The following is a 24,404-nucleotide window of genomic DNA, read 5'->3' on the forward strand; positions in this document are numbered from 1 at the left end:
TTGCCTATAGCAAACACAAGGCCCTAGGTTGGTCCCCAGCTCCAAAAAAAAAAAAAAAAAAAAACCTGAGAAAACATTAACATAATGTTCTATATGATACATATTCATATAGACATGTTATATTTTCCTTTAAAACGGACTCAAAATACAATGGAAAAGAATATTGGCAAAACTCAAATTTTTTTTTTTTTTTTGGTTCTTTTTTTCGGAGCTGGGGACCGAACCCAGGGCCTTACGCTTCCTAGGCAAGCGCTCTACCACTGAGCTAAATCCCCAACCCCAAAACTCAAAATTGTTAACAGCTCCCATTAGCTATCCACTAATTGCTTCAAAGTCATCAACAAAGACAGCTAGCACTGTCATCTGAATCTGCAGAACCATTTCATGCACTTATTAAAGAGAATACAGTGATCTAGTGACTTCCCTAAAGCCCAAAGCTTGAATTCAACCTATGTCTGATTTCAAGTCCTTGATCTTTCTATATCACACTACACTAAACTTTGAAATAGAAAAATAAAAAAAATTACATTTTTTGGGTGGGTATCATGTGCCACTTGACGACAATTCTGAAGGAGCTGCACAAGTGCTGACATGGGACTATTGATCCGGCAGGCAACAATGCCATGCCCTTTATGCACCAATTTGTGTACAAGCAACAGGCTCTGGCTTCAATTACGGAAGAAAAGAACAAATGGTATGCTTTCGGTTGGCAGGGCTTAGACACAAGAGATCCTGACGAGGCTGCATGAAAACCTAAAACAGCAGAACAGTGTGTAGGGCATATGCATGTGGGGGTCGAGGTCAATCCTGGGTGTTACTCCTCAAGTGCCTTTCACCTTGTTTGTGGGAAAAGGGTATCATGGTATTCAATGGTTAGACTAGGCTAGGTGGCCAGCAAGCCTCAGAGATTCTCCTGTCTTCACATCTGCATCATTGAGATTACAAGGTGTGATTTGTACCTGTCTGTATAGGTGCTGGAGAATGAATTTGGATTCTCATGTTTTCGTGTCAGTCACTTCACCAACTGAGCCTAGTGCCTAGAATTCACTTTTGTTTTGAGATCTTCTTTGGTTCTTTCAGTTCTAATATCCTTGAAGGTTTTGCTATTAGAAGGTGTTATTTCCTTAGTTTACAATTTAGCATGATACCTACGTGAGGTAACAGAGACTGTCATGCACTAGAAACAAAGACTGGGAAAGTCTGGAATTCTACAGGAGGCTCACATTAGCAAATGTATATTTTGACACTTTACCTAAAACAAGTATCATATATCTAAAAGTTCCCAACTAGTGGTCTGGTTGCTGCAGCAGAAGTACTTTTAGGTAGTAGCCAGCGAGATAGATCGCTCAGTGGGTAAAAGCTGTGCAAATCTGAACCTGAATTCCATACCCAGATCCTATGATAGAAAGAGAACTGACTTTTGAAAGGTGTCCTCGGATCTCTACAGGTGCACCATGACACCCCTCCCTGTAATAGTAATTTTTTTTTTTTTTTTTTTGGTTTTTTTTTTCGGAGCTGGGGACCGAACCCAGGGCCTTGCGCTTCCTAGGCAAGCGCTCTCCCACTGAGCTAAATCCCCAACCCCAATTTTTTTTTTTATAAAGATTTATTTATTGTATGTGTATGAATACACTGTAGCTGTTTTCAGACACACCAGCAGACGGCACCAGATCTCACTATAATGGTTGTGAGCCACCATGTGGGTGCTGGGGTTTGAACTCAGGGCCTCTGGAAGAGCAGACAGTGCTCTTAACCACTGAGCCATCTCTCCAGCCCTGTAATAGTAATTTTTAATTAAAAAAATATGCTAGGTAGTGATGTCGTACACCTTTAATCCCAGCACTAGGGAGGCAGAGGCAAGCAGATCTGAGTTAGAGGCCAGCCTGGTCTATAGATCAAGTTTCAGGACAGCCAGGGTTACAGATAGAAACCCTGTCTCCAAAACCCTATGGTCTATGGGCCTAAAACATGAAAAATTCTTTGCAAGGTCTTCCCATTGTCATTGTGTATATACTACACATATTAACTTACCTTTTGAATTTGACCTGTCCCTTGAGATACTGAAATAAAATGAGATACTGCAACAGGATGTGTCGACGAAAGTTACTGTCACTCAGTTGTAAATCCATCAACTATTCAAAATATAAGCACACACAGAAAAACAACACATCAAAACCAAGTATGAATAAAAGCACTAAAAGCATAAATTATACAGTCATAGAAATGGAAGATTGTTTCATTAAAAAAAAAATGCGTAGAGCTTCTTCCTTGCTCAGCCCAAGAACAGAGAGGCAAGGGTACCACTCATTCTATGGCCCTGCAAAAAGGTAGGGTTGAAGCAGAAGCAAGAAAGAAATTATATGTAAATTAAAAATGGGCCTTTTCTCTTTAGATTTTGGAGAACTAAACTGCATTTTAACTGTATTACAGAACATAGAGTAGAGTGACCAAGGATCATTACCAAGGGTGTTCTCTAGCACCTACCACCTGGCTGCTTCTACTTTGAGAGTGGTGGTGAAAAGGAAAGACATTCTGATAACCCCTGCCTCGAGCTCAAGGATTACTAAAGACTTTCTACACACTTGTAGCTCTGCCTTTTTTTTTTTTTTTTTTTTTTTTGACCTAGACGGTCAGTGGGAAGTTGCCTAATTCTAAATGAATTATCAATACAGTATCAGAAAGCCCTAGTGACTGGCTTTGAGTTCAAAGTCCCAGGTTCTATTGGCTCAGCTTCAGCTGGTATGTTTTAATAGCCGGCCACTTATCAGGCTGTTCTAGTACTAGCACCTTCTTTCACACTTATGACTCAACAAGCTCCACTGTTGTCTTAACTACAACCGGCCTTAGCTCAGCTTTGGGAAATGAATATCTGATTCTGTAATTTTCCATGTTTACCCTCCCACATGTGAATGGCACACCAGTAGTCTTCCTTTCCTCTAGATCCCAACTGGCTTTACTCGTATCACAAAGGCTCTTAGCTTCTGGATTCCACCCCATCTGACAGCCCTTCTACTTTGATGTTTGTGGCCTGGTTACAAGTTAGACTACTGATCACTCAGTCATTTCAGCTCTGGAGTCTTCCTCTCATAGTCCTGTCCATGAGGAACAATTATAATCTCACAGCCTTTCTCACCCTGAACTGCTTGCTCCCAGTGTAGCTAATACTTCAGAGAGTCCCTGAGCTTTCTGTTTTCTGCTGATAATAAAAACAGCGAATCCCACGCTGTTTTTATTATAACTGGATTTTGGTTTAGTTGTCAGGAAGAAGTTTCCTTATGGTGTTGTGGGCCAAGAAGTACTTTAAGAGTATTGTGTAAATACTTACATAAGCACTTAAAGTAGAAAAAACAAAAACATAATTAATTAGTGGGACAGATTTGGCTAAACCATTTTCAAGCACTTACTGAACACTTTTGTACCACACACAGTCTGTCACATCTACCAAGCCCACAACTTGATTATGACAACTGCAGTCACCTTCTCCATATCTACCCAGGTAGAAAGCTAAGCTGTTTGAATGAACAACAGACAAATGATGTGGCTGGGCAAACACTGTTACTACTGATACCCTAAAGGGGATAGATATCCTTGTTTTACTCAGCAATCTTTATTCTTTAAAGCCACCTCTTCTATTCCCCACGGCAACTATTTAAAACCTTTCCATTTTCCAAAAACACTACTTATTTCTCCTCAATTTCTATTTGCCTTCCAAGAGGAAAAGAAATTTGTTTAATCGGAAGCAATTTAACTTCTTGCTTCCTCCCCAAAGTAAGACTTAGCTTCAGCTACTAGACCTGCTTTCTCATCTGCTTCTGCTGCACCTTCCTGCTCCAAGAAAATCCTTTCATCTGTATGCCTCAGTCTAGCCAAGTCCCATTTGTTATCCATGCCTCCTGGACCCTTTTACCTTCTCTCTCTTCTTTCCAAGTTCCATTTTGTTAATATTAAATAGCTTCCCTGAAAGATACCTCACCATACTTGCTTCACCCTCCCCAAATGACAAAGACAAAAGAACCAGCTCTATCTATGGTTTTTAATTTGTTCTTTACCTGCTGATTTGGCTTTCTTACCGTTCTGTATCTGAGATCACTAATGAGTATATGCTGATGAGTATATGCTGATGAGTATAGGAGTCTGAGCACTAGTTCCATTCTACTGGGCATGCTTGGCTCCCATAAACTCAAGCTTTCCTATTTACTAGTCATCCCTGCTTTCTCAATCTTCTACATTCCCCACTCCTTTCTGAGTCCACCCTTAGTCTTCTATTTCTCCCCACCCTCTTTCCTACTCATTAAGTCTTGGTTTTCTTCAGACTTTGATTTCACATTTCTCTTTTAATCTATACTCTCCTCTCCAGCTGATTTCATAGACTGTATACATTACTTAAAAACTAATCAAATCCCAAATCTATACTCTTAACCCAGATCTTGTTCCAAATCTCCAGAACCATATACTTAACTCTTTTTCATGTTCAACTGCTATCTGGTTCATGAATAAAACAAAACACATCAGTTTTTCCTCATAAGCCAGTTCTCCAGACCTTGCTAATTCACCATTCACTTGCCTAAGCAATAGTCATTTGTCTAAGAAACACTAAGAGGCATCTGGAGGAAGCAGTACTTAAATTGCAACCCCCAGCAGAAATCTAAAGGGATAAAGAGACAGAGGCAGAACACAAAAACAGATACCAAGCCATATAAGAGGACTAAGAAGCTATATCAAGTCTATAGAACACCCAAGTGTCGAGGAACTGATTACTAATTCTCTGTCTTCATTTCTAAGAGCCCTTTACCACATTTCTCTTTTTCATTTATCTCATGCTGGAGGCCGACTCTTATTGCTAGGAACATGGATTAAAAGTCGCACTTAACTAGACAGAGTGGGCTGAGATGAGACTGTGTGACCATGCACACTAACTGCTTATCATATTCTGAGGGAGATGAAGCTTAGAAGACAGAACTACAAGCCAGCCAGTGACGACCAAGACTAAGTATCTTCAACCTTACTCTTCCTTTACAATATTTACAATTTGTAGTTCCACATTTTCTTTTCTATTAGATGCCATCATTTTCATTGTGTCATGGATCAAATATTGCTTTGTAAACATTTTTGTTTCTAGAACAAAGGGCCTTTTATTTTGGCTTTTACTAATTGCTTAGCCTTAGGCTTCAATCTGCCTCAAATTATTCTAAACCTAAAATGGTTCATCTTTGGTCATTTATGCTTTCTATCATCAATTTTCCATGAAAAATTTCCATGAAATATTCTTGGTAAAACAAAAAGGCTAAATCTGAAATCTTCCATTTCTATTAATTCAACATAAAATACTTTAAAAATCTGTACTAGGAAAAAAATTCAGTGCACTTCATTATTAAAAAATTCACTACCTGTAATAATATCATGAAACAAAAATATTCCATCTAAAAATTAAATATTTCAAATGTTTAAAGGGCACAAACAGTTCAATATTCACATATTATCACCTAGTTACATGTTTCACATTTGTTTAAAAATAAAAAATACATCCTGAAACTGCTGAGTCCCTAACACCCTCCATATTCCTATTCCCCTCTTCTGCTATTCCCACATATTGGTAATTATGATTCTTATGCATATTTTATAGTATCTATATGTACACAAGGCATTTATAAATACTATACAAATATACTCAAACTATATTGCACTCATTGTTCTGTAATTTGGTATTTTCACACAATACTAGGTTTGGAATCTACCCACGTTAATACATGTAGCTTTAGGTTCAGGGACTAAAAAAAAAAAAAAAGTGTGTGTGTGTGTGTGTGTGTGTGTGTGTGTGTGTGTTAAAGGAGAAATTTTAAGTATTTTTTGGCCATGGGAACTATATGGTGTCTTGTCATAACTTGCATTCATACAAAAGCAGTCAGACAATACATATATGAGGGATTATGGCCATATAAAGTAAAGCTTATTTACAAATAAGTCAGATTTGGAGATCATTGTTCCAGGTCATCCACTATGACCTGGATTGAATAAATTACTGCCATCTGTGTAAAAAAAAAGTTTAAAGTCTTGTTTTCAATTGTTTACTTATTCATCATTTTTGTGTGTCAACTCGATACAAGCTAGAGTCTTCTGAGACGAAGGAGCCTCAGTTGAAGAACTGCCTCCGTGAGATTCAGCTGTCAGGCATATTTCAATGGGGGAGGACCCAGCCCCTGCTGGGTGGGGCCATCCCTGGGCTGGTGGTCCTAAGTTCTTTAAGAAAACATGCTGAGCAAGTGATGGAGAGCAAGCCAGCAAGCAGCACCCCTCCATGGCTTCTGTTTTAGCTCTTGTCTCCAGGTTCTAGCCTTGCTTGAGATCTTGTCCTGACTTCCTCCAATGATGGACTATGATCTGGAAATGTGAGCCAAATGAACCCTTTCCTCCCCAACCTGATTTTGGTCATTGTATTCTGTCTCAGCAAGAGAAACTCAGACACCTTGTGAAAGAGTCAACTCCCAAGGTGTTGTGACCAACACATTAAGCACTGCTGCTCTAGGAGGTATAATTAGTAATAAAAGTTTTTAACTTTAACACTTAAAAAGTTATTTAAGGTGGTTGATTCAGTATTTTCTCATACTTTTGTCAAAATAATTTATCTTGGGCTTTTCTTTTTTCTTAGACAAGGTCTTGCGATATAGCCCTGGCTATCAAGGAACTTGCTCTGATAGACCAGGCTGGCCTCAAACTCAGAGATTGGCCTGCCTCTGTCTTCTGAGCACATTGGACCACCTAGAGCGAGTGCAAGTGCGAGTGCAAACAAAACTAATAAAATCCTAGACGGCATACAACCAGGCCCACTCTGCAATCATTTAACTTCTAGGGATGCAGATATGCTACCAAATATGCCTCTTTTTAAACGATCCTCGTAATTTTAATTTAATTATACTGTAGCCAGACACTATGTTTGGTACAGTATGTAATCTTTGAAATTTGATAAGACTTCCCTTGTGATCTTAACATAAAGAGTGCACTACCCCTGCTTTGTGCAGTCTCCAGATGTACTCTATCTGTCTAGTGCGTCTGTTGTTCAGTCTTCCACAAGCTTTCTAACCTTTTATCCCTAATCCAGCCCTTACAGAGTTCATCATAATTATGAAAGTAGCAGTTCACATAATTTTAAAACTTTATACTTTTTCCTGACAATTCTTTGATGTTCGAGTAACTTTGTCTTTTTCAAAAAGTTCTACTGGCTTTATACCTATTTTTGTTTTCCAATTTCTTGTGTTTTTTGATGGATATTATCTCATCAATTACCTGAATATAATACACACATATGTATATATGGGGCATGTGTGTGAATATATGTTTGATTAGGTTGGATATTATATGTGTATATAGTTTTTTTTTTTTTAATTTTATGTGAGTGCACTGTAGCTGTCTTCAGACACATCAGAAGAAGGAATCAGATCCCATTACAGGATGGTTGTGAACCACCATGTAGTTGCTGGGAACTGAACTCAGGTCTTCTGGAGCAGTCAGTTTTCTTTCTTAGCCATCTCTCAAGTCCCATAATTGGGTTTTTGGTTGGTTGGTCTTCTCTTTATTTTCTCTCTCTCTCTCTCTCTCTCTCTCTCTCTCTCTCGATGGTGATCTTTAACTAGAGTTCCCTAAACTGTGGAGTTTTAATTACTCAGAGTGTTTGAATGGGAAGCTTTTCTTGAGGTACTTACTTATTTCACTTTCTTTTTCTCATTGTGTACACTCATCTTTATCAAGTAGTTTTTGCATTTATATGGGGCCAAGAGCCCAAGTGTGGAGAAGTATTCTGACTTCTGGGGGGTGGCTGCTTTATGAGATCACAGGTGTCATTATGTATGCAGTCATAGAGTAAGCAGACAGAGACAAACCTAGAGCTTTGTTATTCCTGGGCTTGCTCTTGGCAGATATTGGCAATACAGGTAAAATTCTACAACAGTCCCAGTTTCCTGGTCCTGTTGGAGCACACTTGGCCTCTGTTCCTTGCAGTCAAACACTGTGGCCACCACCTGCTTTGGATACAGTCCAGTGGGCCTTGGCTTCAGTTTCAAGCTCATGACTTGCTATTTCCTTATTATTAATTTATTTATTTAGTATTTTTATTTTGTTTCTGCGACAGGATTTTTCTGTGTATCCCTGGCTGTGCTGGAACTCAATTCTGTAGAGCAGGTTGGTCTTGAACTAAGAAAAGAAACTTCCTGTTTCTGTCTCTCAAATGCTGGGTGGAATTAAAGGCATGTGCCACTACCACTGGGCATAATATGCTCTTTCTAATCTATGGAGATACTTATTTCTGGAAGCACGGCTTTCTTTTTTGTGTTCTCTTTTTATACCTTACTTGCCATTCCTATATGTCTGCCACAAAAGGAGTAAGTCAAAACATAAACTCAATGTGCCACTTTGAACAAAACTCACTGAAATGCATATAAAATTAACAGGGAACTTTAAAGCCCCTTATTTTAACTATATAATAAATGAATTGCAAAATATTTTTATAAATACAAATTAAATCCTAACTTAAAATTTAAAATATATACACTTCAAAGTAATTAGGTACTTTGGTTCTAAAGTAAGTCTTCTAAAGTGACTTAATGGAGAACAACTTCGTTACTAAATTGGTCTTATTCAAGTAAGAAGTAGAAATCTCAAACTAAAACTAATTTTGGCTATAACCAGAAGCAAAAAGCAATGCTACTGAGCACAAACAGACTCTGCATGTTACTCAGTGGGGAAGAGGACGCATACCTTCTCACTTGTTAAGAACTTTGCGAAGTACACGTGCTCCCCTCCTGTTTTCAGTTCTTCCATCTTCTTCCTGGAGGCTTGAGTATCATCTAATTTATAACTTTTAAAGACAGCTAAAACTTCTTCAGAATACTGTAAAGAAAAAAGTATCCTTTGACACTTACAAAAAATTCATTCAGTGATTTTCTCTATCGAATACTTTAGAATTTATTCCCAGTCAACATGTATAATGTAAGGCATATTTTCAAAAAGGCATAAAAAATTCTAACAGCAACATGGGGACGGGATGTAAAAGCACATTTGAATGAGACTTCATAATATTTAAAAGCAGGAATAAACACTATTCCTCAAGAATTATAAGATTTTTGTAGCAGGGCTGGAGAGATGGCTCAGCAGTTAAGAGCACTGGCTGCTCTTCCAGAGGTCCTGAGTTCAACTCCCAGCAACCACATGGTGGCTCACAACCATCTGTAATGGGATCTGGTGTGTCTGAGAGCAACACTGTACTCACATTAAATCAATCAATCAATCAATCAATCAATCAATCAATCAATCAATCTATCTATCTTTAGGAAATAAAGACTTTTGCAGCAAACAGAAAAAGATATGCTTTGATAGCACAATCATCTCCCCTGGGTATCCACTGTCTCTGGGATAAAAAATCTTAAGCTACTGAAATGTCTCATTTATGGCATAGTATCTATACATACCCTCCTGTATAATTCACTAAATCATCTCATACCACGGTAGAATCTAATGCAATGTAAATGCTATGAAAATACTTTTAAAAGAAATCAGTCTGCATGTAGTCAGTATAGGCACAAATTTTCCAAATATTTTAAATCTATGGATGACTTACGCCATAGAACCTACTGATATGAAGAGTTGTTGTATATAAAAATTTACCAGTGAATTGTTTTGCTAAGTGCTGATGATGTCACTGTATGCTGTGTTCTTTTTTTTTTTTTTTTTTAAATGTACATTGGTATTTTGCCTACATGTCTGTGTGAGGATATCAGATCTTGGAGTTACAGACAAGTATGAGCTGTCATGTTGGTGCTGGGATTTTGAACTTGGGTCTTCTGGAAGAGCAGTCAGGGCCCTTAACCACTGAGCCAACTCTCCAGTTGTCATTGCATTCTAAAGGCTCGTGTTTATATGAACAAACTAGTGATGTGCTTGGATTTCATCAGAGAAGACTCTTACTGCAACAGGGAATAGTTGATACAGAATCCCTGAAGTGGCCAAAATGTGAGAGGCTCAAGCCCTAAGGAGAACATATATGTCATTACCACCAAGTGCAGAGACCATGGTAGAAGTAGGGGCTGAAAGATGTAAAGGTCAGAGGACTAGGTGAGAAAGGCAGCAAAAAGCTACCTTCTGGATAGGACATAGCTATTGTACTCAAGACCTCACTACAGCTGTGGTTACCTGCTCAGGAACTGCATGACACTGAGCCTGTCAGCACCTCGGATCATGAACTGGGGAAGAACCCCTAAGTCCCCTTCACCCTGCAGGTCTGCCAGCAGCTAATGGATATTGAGAGCAGATCATTTCCTTCTGGGTATAGCCACTGATTCACTGCTATATTCAGGTAAGTAACTCCTTCACATGCATGCAAGCAAATCTAATTAAACTTAGCTGGGTCAGATGCAGAGAGAAGACATGAAAGAAAGAAGAGAACTTGCGGGGAAGGAAGGTTTGGGAGTGGTGGTAATGGAAAGGAACAGGGTAAAAATGCCTAAAATTCATGTGTTAAAACTGTTAAAGAACTTTAAAAAACTTAGCAGTAAAATCGATTGTTTAACCAGCTATGGAAACCTCAAAGCCATTTTATGTGCAAAGACTAACAAATCAATAAGATGGTAATTCAACTGAGAAGAAACTCCCTTATCTCACTATTTTAATCTCAATTTGGAAGGTGCCATTCCTCTAAGATGCATATAAATTAACACAGAACACTTATGTTGCTTTAAAAACTATCTATGTTTTTTATTTGAATCTCAATCTTCCATGTCTACAAGACATATATGGGGATTCTTCTAAGACAGGGTTGGCTAATGTTTTCTAAAGGTGAATACAGCAAGTATTTTGGGCTTTGTGGCACGAATGTTCTCTGTTCCAAATACTCAACTGCCACAACATTGTAGGAAAACCACAGATAAATGAACCTTCATGGCTGTAGTCCAACAGCCTCTTTATAAAGCAGACTGACTTGGTGTGGGGCTACAGCTTTATGAGCTCTGTTTTAATAGGACGACTAGAGTAAAACAACAACTGAGCAGGGCGACCTCTTTCAAGCTCCCTCCCTTCCGTGGGCTTTGCTCCCTGCCTCTCAATAAATTTTGGTGTGCGTTCTTCAAAAACACTTCCAATAGAGAAGACATCCTGAAAAATAAATTCATCACTTTATGTTGACAGCAATTATTATGAAAAATAAACCCTTGAGGTTTTAATTACTAACGTTTATACCACAAAAATCAGTGGTTAAGAATCAATTCACGGGCTGGAGAGATGGCTCAGTGGTTAAGAGTACTGACTGCTCTTCCAGAGGTCCTGAGTTCAAATCCCAGCAACCACATGGTGGCTCACAACCATCTGTAATGAGATCTGATGCCCTCTTTTGTATCTGAAAACAGCTACAGAGTGCTTATATATAAAATAAATAAATCTTTAAGAAAGAAAAAAGAAAAAAAGAATCAATTCACAATTTAGTTTCTGTATATTATAATAGGTATCAAACTATCAGAGGGAGTTTTATAGTGAAAAATATTTGAACAAGATAAAGTCTACCTCTGCCAGTATCTGTGAAGTATCAGTTCAGAGGTCTGTGACTCACCTTGAGAAAAGTTTTCCAAGAAATCTTCTCATAGCATTGTACTGGGTTCCTGAAGTAATCCTGAAGTGACCAGAATTTTCTGTACAGGTTGTAATCAATTGGAATAGAACTATAAAATAAATAATGTATTAAATCACTTAAATTATTTGATAGTCATATAAGTCTTTTTCCCTGGGCCACAAAACTTTTTCAGAAGCTCATAAAAAGTTTCTATCCCCTGGAAAGTATATATTAAAAAAAAATGATATAAACTTTTAGAAACAGTCTGAAAGGATTAGAAAACCTCAATTGACCCTCTATATACTGGTAGAGCCTCTGAATTTTGACATGGCTCTTTAGAATGAAAGATTAATGACTTTTGATCTTTCACACTAGTGATCTTTCACTAATCTGAAATTAGTTGGAAGAAGTCATATGTGTAATATGTGGGCCATGTTTTAACATCTGTGTTCTTGCACTTTAGGGAAAAGGACAAACATGCTGAAAAACAAGGGAGAAATGAGTTCCTAGGCCACCCCATGAGTAAGTACTATCTTTCTCCAGTAACTTCATTATTGCATTACTAATTCAATTTCCAATTTGGCTACGATACTATGTGGGACCAGGGGATTCTTCCTAAGAAGAATGAAAGGTTATTGCTAGCAGAGAGAATCATGCAACCATTCATATGTTCATCTTTGTCTCAGGAACTAGATGATCTACATATAATTTAATGTTTGACACCAATAAGAATCTTGTTTATTTAAGGCCCGGAGAGATGGTTCAGCAGTTAACAGCCCTGAGTGTCTTGCAGAGGACTGGAGCTCAGCTAGACAGCTACATTAGGCACATATGGCAGCTCAAAACTGCATGAAACTTCAGTTGTAAGTAGACAACTCTCTAGCCTCCTGAGGCACCTGCACTTGTGCACATATCTACACACAGATGCACATACATATAAAAAAAAAACCAAAACAAATCCCTTTTTAAAAAGGATCTTTTGTTTTTAGCTATCTTTATTTGTGTGTGCATGTGTATGTGGGTTTCTGATATATGCTGTCTATGTGTGTGAGTGCAGGTACATGTGTGGACATTGGAAGACAACACATTGGGTGTAGGCCTTTGCTTTCTACCTTCTTCAAGGCAGAGACTCTGTTGTTTGCTGCAGTGTACAGTAGGTTAGCTGATCTGTAAGCTTTCAGATATTCTTTTGTAGGAGCTCTGGGAGTACAGATGCATGCTATAGTGCCTGGTTCTACATGGGTTCTGAGGATTCAAACTTAGTTCCCCACAATTTCATCCCCTAAGTGTATTCCCTTACCCTCTGAAGAAGAATTTTATTGCAAGTTGCCAATCGTCATTTCCAACCTTCTTTAACTGGCTTGGTGGTGGGGTATCAGTTTCACATATCTTCTGTGGTACTGGGGGGGAATTGAACTCAGCAAATACTTTGCCATTGAGATATATCCCCATTCTATAGTAAATTTTCAAGCAGTATCAATATACTAAGAAACTTTTATAGTTGAGGCATTAAAATATCTCCCACTTGATGGTTATAGTCCCCTTTGCTTGATATATTTTTTTTATGGCTAAATGAGTTGGTCTTTTGGTGTTGAGGGTTCAATCTAGGGTTTGTGTTTGCCAGGTAAGAACTTCACTGAGCTACCTCCAACTCTTTAATACCAATTTACTGTCGACTTGTACTATTCTTTAAAAACTTACAGATTTCCTATTTACCCACACAAGGTATATAACGCACATGCACGCATACTTGCACACTCTTGTGTGCACAATGTTATGGAACAGGATGTCCACAATGTGACAGGCAAGTACTCAGGTACTGAGCTTCATCCTTTGCCGCATTTGCTTTTTGTTATGTTCTGTTGTTTTTTGAGACAGCGTTTCTCTTTGCAACCCTGGGGCCTTGAACTCACAGAGATCCACTTGTCTTGCCTTCCTCTGCTAGGATTAAAGGCATGTACCACTACTACCCCCAGCTTTTTTTTTTTTTTTTCCTTTCTTTTTTTTCAAAAGGCAGGTTTTTGCAATCTTTCCATCCACATAATGGAAAAAGAGAACTGACTGCTACCAGGTGTCCTCTGACCTTTGCTTTTGTGTTCTGGCACATGCATGTACATACACACTAAACAAATAAATCCACAAATGTAAAAGTACATAAACTTATCCATAGGGAAATTGTTTAAAGAGGATCTGGCATACTCTGAACCTTGAACCTTCCTACCTCAGCCTCCCCAGCAGGATGAGAATAGGATTATAGGCCTGTACCAGCAGGCCCAACTTATTACATTTGTAATAACAAATTAGAGGTAAGAGTTACTGTCTAACTCTGAAGTAAGATGCAGTCAAACCCAGACATTTCGATATGAGGCAGGAAGGTCTCTTGAGCTTAGAATTTTAAGAACAGTATGGTCAACAAAGGAATATTCATCATAATATGAACAACAAAACAATAGACTGTTACCTAAGTATCTTAAACTAAATGTTTTAAAAAACAATTTAAAAAAAAAAAGGGTTGGTTGGGGATTTAGCTCCGTGGTAGAACGCTTGCCTAGCAAGTGCAAAGTCCTGGTTTTGGTCCTCAGCTCCAAAAAAGACAAAAAAAAAAAAAAAAAAAAAAAAAAAAAAAAAGTGTTAAACATTTTTGGCGTCATTATTTTGAGACAGAATCTTACTATATTACCCAAGGTGCCTGCAAATTCAGGGCAGTCTTATCCTCTCAGGTACTGGGATTACAGGTTTACATTAACATTCCTGGTTCACTGAACCATCTTACAGAATCTTATACATGAATTTTAGTATAAAAATATTTATTCAGGGGCTGGAGAGATGGCTCAGAGCTTAAGAGGATTGGCTGCTCTTCCAGAGGACCCGGGTTCAATTCCCAGCACCCACATGGTGGCTCACACCTGTCTGTAGCTACGAGTTCGAGGAAAAACAAAAAAAGAACAAAACATTTATTTATTATTTGAATCAAATCTAAAATAGACTCCATATTATAAATTTATGAATAATGTTATGCTTTGTAATCTATTTTTTTTTTGGTGGTGGTAGTGGTTATTATTTTTACTTTTTGAGGGAGGGTCTCACTGTTCAGCCCTAGCTGGCCTGATACTTGCTATGTAGACTGAGCTGGCCTTAAAGGCATAGAGATCTACTTGCTTTAGCTCCCAAAGGCTAGGATTAAAGTGCCACCAAGTCCAGCCATGAAGTCAGCTCTTTTATTTTAGGTTTGTTAAAATAATAGTACAACAGTTTTACATGTAAGGATGTATATGCATTATGAGATCAGAAGAGGGCATCAGTTTCCCCTAGAACTGGACTATTATATAGTTGTAAGCCACCATGTGGGTGCTGGGAACCAAATCTGGGTCCTCTATAAGAACAAGTATTCTCAATAGCTGAACTATCTCTCCAGAAGCTAAATTCACTTCTTAAGGCTAACTGATAACTCAGGTACTCATGAAGAATTATAATTCTCCATACACTTTCTTCCTCCATTCATAAAATTGTTTACAATAGACAAGGATAGCTGAGTGCCTGATCCTATTTAAACAATATCCCCATGGTTGAGCTTATTTTTCTATCGATTGATTGATTGATTGTATATGTACATATGTGTGCTATAGGATGAGCGGAGGGGTCCTTGGACTTGTGGAAGTTAGTTCTCCCCACCATGTGTGTCCTAGAGATCAAAGTCAGGTTGTCAGAGAGGGGAGCAGGCACCTTTACTCATGGGCCATCTTCACCAGCCCTTTGGACTAGTTTATGATCTCACAACAACAGACCTGAATGTACTCTACTAGGCTAAGCAGTAACTAGCTAGCCGAGTATTTCTGAGATCTATTTACACTTTCAGATAACTCATTATCTTAGTGCCTACTTCTTTTGCCCAGTGTTGCACAGGCAGACCTAAAGGTTCATTTTATCCATGATAGATCGGTGTCTATAAAGAGAGTAACCACAACTAGAATAATGAATACTGGTTAGAAAAATGCTAGAAAATGAAGAGATACTTTTCTGTGTGCTTTACGTTTTCCGGTGTTTCATTAGCAACTACCATGAAAAGTACTAAGTACCTAAGTAGACTACTTTTTATCATCATCTTTCTGAATCCTTTCAACAACCACAGTGAGTAGGTGGCATGGCTACATTTTAAAAGTGCAACTCAGCTGTAGGAAACCACTTGTTTAAGGCAATATGACTAGCAAGCAAGCCTAGAATCAATACTTCTAAATGTTTCTTATGTGAATATATGAATGAATTTGAAATCTGGGATATCAGAAATACCTTTCCCTATGCAGGCAGAGGAATTCCTTTTTGAACTTCTGGACAGCAATTATAGAAATTCTTTTATTTACAACTGACAGTATTGCCTATTGTTTCAGACATGGACGAGTACTATAACAGCTCAGGAAGACTCTGGTCTTCTGGCCCCCATTCTCATCACAGCTTCTAAACTAGCACTATGCAACAAAGGCTCAGAACTCAAAGAGTAAGAAAAAGAGAAACGGAGGATTCTAATTCTTTACATGTCATTAAGTCAGTACACTTACCATGAGTACCAGGCCCATAGTTTAATGGAAGGAAAAAAACGAGGGGCTAAGGTTGCCATGGTTAGGGTATGTGTAAGATGGGCTGCTCAAACAGTTTTAAGTATTTGTCCATAATTTAGAAGGCAACTGATAACAGCCTACTAGTGATTCAGGATTTATTATTTTACTTAGCACACATGAAGGGATATATATAATAAAAACCTATAAGCATTACTTCCCCTCCTTGTCTGTATCTTCATTCCAGTATGTGATATGTCATTAAAGGGTTATCTATGTAAATCAGGAAATCAAAGCTCTAAAAACTCACCAAGTCGTGGGGGCTTCATCATCTCCCATTTCACCTTCTTCTACATCCATCCCTTCCTCTCTATCCTCAGTATGCTGAATAAAACAAAACAAAACCCATTCTGTCATCAAGTAGTCATTGAGCCAAATATGACGTGTTATATGATTAAGGAATTTCTATATTGCTACACAACTATTATTAGGGAAGCCTAGTTACAGTAATTGTTCAGACCTATAATCTTTAAGGCAATGGGCATTTTAGATGAGAGGAAACCAAGAGTAGTTTGACAATAACATAACATGGCCATGTGTAAAGGCACAAAACATGCCTTATTTTTCAAATATTGTTTTCATCACTGAAACAAATAGTATACTACTACTACTACTACTACTACTACCACCACCACCACCACCACTACAACCACCACCACCACCACCACTACAACCACCACCACCACCACCACCACCCCACCCACCACCACCACCCCCACCACCACCACCACCACTACACCCACCACCACCACCTCCCACCACCACCACTACTACTACTAAAAGATAGACGCTAACATGGGTGTTAAGGCTGTAGAAAAATGCACAGGCTGTCTTCCCTTATCAGTAAGGGAAGTAATACTTATGGATGTACTTTTTCTGAGAAGTAACAACAAAATCTGAAATGCATGTACATTTTGGCTAAGCAATTTCACTTATCCTATGGAGATATGTGTACGGGTTAGTAATTATACACACAGTTCACTCTAATGTTAACAATTTTTTTGTACTACATACTATCTGAGCTGGGCAGGGTAACACAAGCCAGCATTGGGAGATGAAGGCAGGAGGATCAAGAACACAAGGTCATCTCCAGCTATACAGTGAGTTCAAGAGCAGCTTGGGCTATATGAGACCCTGGCTTAAAATTAAAAAACAAAACAACACGAAACATGATTTAAAAGTGTACTAACAAGAAATTATTGTACATCCATTCTGGAATCTAATCTGTAATTAAACTGAAACATATCAGTTTAATAAAGAAAATGAAATTAAGAACTTTATATAGTATATCATCTTATTTGGGAAAAATAACATTACTTTGTATAAGTATTCAAAAAAAGTCGTATAAGATTAGATAGTGAATATTAGGAGCGGTTATAGAAATAATACGCACTTACAGAAAACATGTAAAAACCATAAATAACGTTCAAAGTGGAAAACAACCTCCCTCTATAATTACCTTATAATTATGTCCATGAAAGAGCTGAGCACAACTTCTCTAACATTGACTTTAACAGAGGACAAGCTACTCAATAACATGATCTAATTTTGATTACAGTCAATATCCTTTGTATTCTAAATATGGTTTGAAATTTTTACACATAACACATATTATTTTAATATGTTAAAAAAAATGAAGAACCAAATGCGATCTCTCAGCAGGTAAATTCATTTGCTGTGCAAGCTTAGTCACCCAAATCCAAACCTTGAGATTTACACAGAGGAAGAAGGGTAGGACCAATTTCACACAGCTGTCTTCTGATTTCTATGTGTCTGTTCCCTATATGCTCACATACACACAAACTAATAACAATTTTTAAATGAAGTTAAAGGTTTTTAAATTTTTGGTGATTTAAAGGCCCTATTTATACCCATTATCTTAACAAAAACTTCTAAGAATGCTCTGTGAGAAGGTTTCTTATGAGACTTACCTTTTGACCCAGGGTGCTCTCCTGTTCATTTGTATTGAAAACAGTGACGTTTTCCAGGTTAAACTGACTTTGCAAATTAAGACCTAAGGAAAAGAGATTTTCATGCAAATGCACTGTCAGTTTTCTACCTGAGTCTCTTGAGTACTAGAAATAGTCATGTGCTACTATACCAGGCTGAGTTAGTCCTTTTTATTCACAAAATTCAAAACAAATCCACAGAATATATAGTATTTAGAATTTTGCTAAAACATTTATTTCAGTTTGAGAGAATATAATTTATTAAAATACTATAAAGATGGCCAAATTATTTAGCTTTTCCTTGCTCTGCCTGCTGAGAGTGTCTAGACACAATAAATGTATCTTAGGTTCAGACCCTGGCTTTTATTTAGGGCCCAGATCTTGGCTTTAACTACCATTCTGAAATAAAAGGCTCTCTGGAAAGTGGGCAACTCTAAGGCTAGGAAAGGAAACAGAGATGACCCTGGGTAATAATATATATATAAGAAAATCTGAAGGAGCTCCCAGTGGCAGAAACAGGAACAATGAGAGGAAAAAATTAATATATTGTAAAAGTCCACGATTTGCTGAAGAATCAAATACTGGACTCAAATCGTATGTAAACAAAAAGAGTGTTTTATTCTACTGAAGTCCAGCATGTTGAGGTATCCTGTTACCAAGACAGACAACAAATGAGCTCGCAGGACTGATTTAAAGTATATTAGGGGACTCTAGGATAGGTGACCTTTACCTTGTTCCATCTCTAGGGACATTTCATTAACAGGGCATGGGGGCTGGAAACTGTTGCTGGGGAGGTCTGGACAATATGACATTATAATTCAAGGAATAAATACCCACAGTTCATTTGGAAAGAGGTAACTAAACTAATATGCCAGTGAGAAGACAATTTTCCCTTATGGAAGGATCACCATTAATAAACATAGAAAAAGTAAGAAAATTGCCACGATGGCCTAATAATATTCATATCAGGCAAGATCCACTGATGGATATTAGCAGACAAAGATTAAGGAGAAAAGAAGTATCTGTGTATTGTCTTAAAATACCCCTCCTCTTAAGAATTACAGATCACAAAGGGAAACGCTGCTATCCTAATATACAGGGACAAATAGAAGACACCATCTTAACTAAGCAGTGAGTGATCCTAACACTGCCAGTATAAGACATGTCAACGTCAACTTCAAAATGATGCTTTGAGAAGGTACAAAAGTTCCCTCTCTGTTCTTCAAAAGTCTAACTTCAATTCCTATGTGTCCAGTCACTAATGACAAGAAAGACTAAGGGACTGTGACTGGAAAGACTAGGTAACATGAAGATGAAATGTAACGTGGATCCTAGAATAAAAAAGGCAAGTGGTGATCAAGCTTCTGGAAAGAGTACTGTAGCAATGTGGATTTCTTAGTGTTAATAACTGTATTAGAGTTAGACACCAGTGATATTACTTAATAGTATTCAGATATCTCTACTAACCTTATAATTCCTGTCACAAAGAATCAGCTGTGAAACTCAATTGTTCTATTAGTAGTTTTTTGGACCAAAAGAAGAAGAAAAATCTAATAAATGGAGAAATCTCTTATTTTTTTTTTTTAAAGGTTTATTTATTTCATGTATATGAGTATACTGTCGCACCAGAAGAGAGCATTACAGATGGCTGTGAGCCACCATGTGGTTGCTGGGAATTGAACTCAGGACCTCTGGAAGAGCAGTCAGTGCTCTTAACCGCTGAACCATCTCTCCAGCCCCCGAGAAATCTCTTATTAAGCCATCCTCAACTCTACATCTTTAGGTAACAGTGAAAAGCTGTAACCTGGTGCTGAATTCTCTGGATGATGTTGAGAGTAACAGGCCCTGAGCTCAGAGGCACCATATACAAGCAATAAAAAACCCTCTCTAAAGAAATGCCCCCATCTTGGGGCTCAAAACTATTTTTCTCAAAAAACAAACAAACAAACAAAAAAACCAAAACATGACAGTTAGGAGAAACATAAGACATTTTAAGTTAAAAACAAAAAAAGGCAAAAAAGATATTACAAAAATAAAAGACACTGAAATGATCAGTGAAATGATCAGATATAAACAAAAAATGTTTACCGTATTTTAAAACTAGAAAACAAAGTTCAAAGTATCAACAGGGAGTAAAAGGCTAAAAAAGTGAAAAGACCTCCCAGAAATGAGAGCTCTCAAATTATTGAGAGTGTAATGAAGAGAGACAGATTAATATTAATATTCAGATAGGAAGGTAAGTAGGTAGAATAAAAGACCGGATACTTGTTGAGGTGTGATCTGTTGCTATGTACTGTAATGGTAAATTTTATACCCAATGTCTAGGCCTGCTAGTGAATTCTCTTGATTATAAGCTTTTGTTGTGCAAACCTTGTTCCTTGATTTAAAACAATTGGTTATATAAAATTGGCTACAGTCAATTACTAGCGGGATTAGAGGTAGGTGGGTTTTGAGTTACCTGGTTGGGGTGGAGAAGAGAGGGGAGTGAGGAGAGGCCAGGGTGAGGAGGAAGAACAAGAGGAGAGAAGGATGCCTCCATGAAAAACAGCAGTATGGGATATACTGCTGGTAAGATTGCCAGGTCAGCAGTTAGAAGAGAAGATTAAGGATCACAACCTCCCTTCCCACCAGTAATTGTCAAACCCAAACAAAATAACTATAGTATGAATCTCATTTATTTTGTAAGCTAGTCATAAAGTGGTTGTACTACAGAAACAGTCAAAGAATAGATCATATATAATTGGAGATGCAAAAATAGAAAAAAAAGGCATTTATAAAATGATAAGATGTAATCACTATAATTTTTAGAAAGTGGTAAAAGACATGAATCCAAATTTAAAATGTCAACAAATCCAAAGAATATTAGGTAAAAAGCAATCCACAATACACATATCAGAGTAAAATCAAAGAACAGCTTAAAAGCAGTAAAAACATTATCTTTCAAAAGTCAGACATCTGATTAGTCTATAGAACATAGGACGAGGGTCATAAAATGGCTTAGCCTGATAACATGAATTCAATCCCCAGGACCGACATGATAGGAGGGAACTGATGCCTATAAATTGTCCTTTGATCTTCATATATATACATGTACACACACACCACACACACACACACACACACACACAGTTATAAAAAAGTTTAAAAAGAATAACAAAGAATGAGACTAGAAGATTAAGATTATTACAAATGAAATGAAATTTATCTAGTATCAACCTAGCATTTTAAAGCCACTGAACTAATACAAGAATTAAAGAGAAAATAAGATTTCATGAAAAAGATGTTATGTATGACAACAGTTCTTTGTGTGTTTGGTGTGTGTGTCAACTTGACATAAGTTAAAATCATCTGAGAAGAGGAAGTCACAGTTGAGAAAATGTCTCTATAAGATTGGCCTGTAGGCAAGCCTATATGGCATCTTCTTAATTAGTGATTAAAGGGGGAGAGAAGGGCAGCCCATTGTGGGATGTGCCACAACGGGCTGTGCTGCTCTAGTATCAGAGTATGTAAAAAAGGAAACTGATGTATTGTGTGTAGTATTGTGATGTATTGTGGTGTATTAGGTATAGTAGTGGCTTTTAATCCTAGCACTCAGGAGGTAGAGGCAGTGAGTTCATGGCCAGCCTGGTCTACAAAGTGAGTTCCAGGGCAGACAGAACTATATAGTGAGATCTTGTCTCAAAGGAGGAAAAAAGGCAAAATGAGCAAGCCATAAGGAGCAAGCCAGTAGGTAGCACTACAGTTTGTGTCACTTCCTGCCTTTAGGTTCCTGCCTTGAGTTCTTGCCCTAAATTCTCTTAGAGATGGAGTGTGATGGGAGTTGGAAGCTGAAATAAATCCTTTCTTCCCCAAGTTACTGTTGATGATAGTGTTTATTGCAACATTAGAAATCTTATTAAGACAAGTTCTGTACTAATGAAAAGATGAGGGCCTAAGAGATGGCTCAGTGGTTAAAAGCACTGGCTGCTCTTCCAGAGGTCCTGAGTTCAATTCCCAGCAACCACATGGTGGCTCACAACCATCTGTAATGGGATCTGATGCCCTCTTCTGGTATGTCTGAAGACAGCTAAACTGTACTTATATATAATAAATAAATCTTAAAAAAAAGAAAAAAGGAAGAAAAGACTAAGGGATAATGACCACAGAAGGAAGTAGTATACACATATTAAGACTAAGCCAGAAATGACTAGGAAAGAGAAAACCTAGACCTAGCATGACAAGAAGAAAGCACACAAATCCACCATTAACATATTCTATAAGCTTACTATAGGCATGCACCATTGTATGTACATCATGTTTTAATACAATCATCACAATAATATATTAAAGGCAGGGAAAAACCAAATCAAAGAGATATTAAAATCTGGTACATCTGAATAGATCTAAGACAGGGAAGGCTCCAGTTTTGGAGCCAAGCAATGGTTCTATAAGTATTTGCTTCATCATTTCATTTATGTTACATACTTTGCAATGAGTTACATTTCACAATAGAACATTGTGAAATAGGGGCTGGAGAGATAACTCAAGTGGGGCAAGAGCACTTGCTGCTCTTACAGAGGACAAAGCCTCTACATAGGTGGCTTACAACCACCTGTAATGCCAGCTCCATGGGCATCATACACATGGTATGCATATACATGTGCAGGTAAAGCGCTCATTGATATGAAATATCAATTTTTTGTTTAAAAAATTCTAAAATTAAAGGAGTTAAATATAACTAAACAGCAATTATTGTAGGAGAAATGGAGACAGAATAGGCTTATATTATGAAATGAAATATAGACAAAATAGTTCATACCTACATATATTACTATGATTCAGTAGCACATTTTTAGTAAACTTTGAATTTCAGATTATATCATAGCTAGAACTGGTGAATTTACAAGAAAATAAAGCAATTTTCTAAGCTTTCAATAATTTATGTTAAGTTTTCATATTATGACAGATTTTACTCCAATAAAAACTGGGAGAGATTTCCTTAAAAAAGAATATAATGTATAAAACCTTACCTGATTTCTCGGATAGTGGAAAAAGTCTGGCCAAAAAGAGCTGAATTCTTCCACAGAAAACTGTATTCTGAGATTTAGACAATCTTCTGAGGAGATCTAACAATGTTCGGAAATGAATGTTGAAGAGAAGAGATGATTTTATGTTTATTATAATCGTACTTGAATTTTTAACTATTTGTTCAGAATTTTTCTGAAGCAAGGGTTCTTAAAATGGAAGTAGCAGTTATTGTCAAAGAAAGTAATGTAAGTTAGAAACAAAGTTCTGTGGACAAGTCAGTGAAAGTGAATGATGAGTTTAATAAATAAGACAACTTAAAAACCAAGACCCTAATCTACTTTTAAGATACCTTCACTGGGGGTTGGGGATTTAGCTCAGTGGTAGAGCGCTTGCCTAGGAAGCGCAAGGTCCTGGGTTCGGTCCCCAGCTCCGAAAAAAAAAAGAACCAAGATACCTTCACTGTTAAATCATAGTCCACCTATTCTTCTGGTCACAGTCAGTTTTAGAAGCAGTAACTTAGTACTGAATTACTTACCATTGCACATACGCAGTAAATAATTTTTGCCAGCAGAATAGAATGTATTCTGAAATTAAGACCAAAATTATTACTATACTTTGGAAGTTGCCCACTCCATTCAGTAAGTCATAGGGATTAAACTATGAAAGAGTACTAATATATAAGTCTATTTCACTACTTTAACTTATTTCAAAGCATTTTCATTTGAATATGTATAACAGTATGCGTTGAATAACTAGTAAACACCTAGAAGTGTGTTTGTGTGTGTGTGTGTGTGTGTGTGTGTGTGTGTGTGTGTGTGCTTGCTTTACCTTTAAGATCTTTACTTATCCTATATCTGATAGAGGGCTAATATCTAATATATACAAAGAACTCAAGAAGATAGACTCCATAGAATCAAATAATCCTATTAAAAAGTGGGATACAAGGGGTTGGGGATTTAGCTCAGTGGTAGAGCGCTTGCCTAGCAAGTGCAAGGCCCTGGGTTCGGTCCCCAGCTCCGAAAAAAAGAAAGAAAAAAAAAAAAATGGGGTACAGAGCTAAACAAAGAATTCTCAACTGAGAAATGTTGAATGACTAAAAAGCACCTAAAGAAATGTTCAACATCTTTACTCACCAGGGAAATGCAGATCTAAACAACCCTGAGATTCCACCTCACTCCTGTTAGAATGGCTAAGATCAAAAACTCAGGGGACAACAGATGCTGGCAAGGATGTGGAAAAAGAGGCATACTC

General features: G+C 37.5%; 1 protein-coding gene across 1 annotated transcript in view; it reads right to left on the reverse strand.

Annotated features, from left to right (window-relative positions):
- The window catches only part of Thoc1 (THO complex 1), a 39,745-nt gene that overhangs the window by 7,178 nt on the left and 8,163 nt on the right, over positions 1 to 24,404 (reverse strand). Inside the window, exons 6-12 of the mRNA XM_032886062.1 lie at positions 23,689 to 23,737; positions 23,156 to 23,251; positions 18,129 to 18,211; positions 16,448 to 16,521; positions 11,588 to 11,696; positions 8,749 to 8,880; positions 2,032 to 2,132 (exon numbers count right to left, since the gene is read on the reverse strand). Coding sequence (XP_032741953.1) covers positions 2,032 to 2,132; positions 8,749 to 8,880; positions 11,588 to 11,696; positions 16,448 to 16,521; positions 18,129 to 18,211; positions 23,156 to 23,251; positions 23,689 to 23,737 — 644 coding nt within the window. The remainder of the gene's footprint in view (positions 1 to 2,031; positions 2,133 to 8,748; positions 8,881 to 11,587; positions 11,697 to 16,447; positions 16,522 to 18,128; positions 18,212 to 23,155; positions 23,252 to 23,688; positions 23,738 to 24,404) is intronic.

The sequence above is a fragment of the Rattus rattus genome, chromosome 15, assembly GCF_011064425.1.
Source record: "Rattus rattus isolate New Zealand chromosome 15, Rrattus_CSIRO_v1, whole genome shotgun sequence".
NCBI lineage: Eukaryota > Metazoa > Chordata > Mammalia > Rodentia > Muridae > Rattus > Rattus rattus.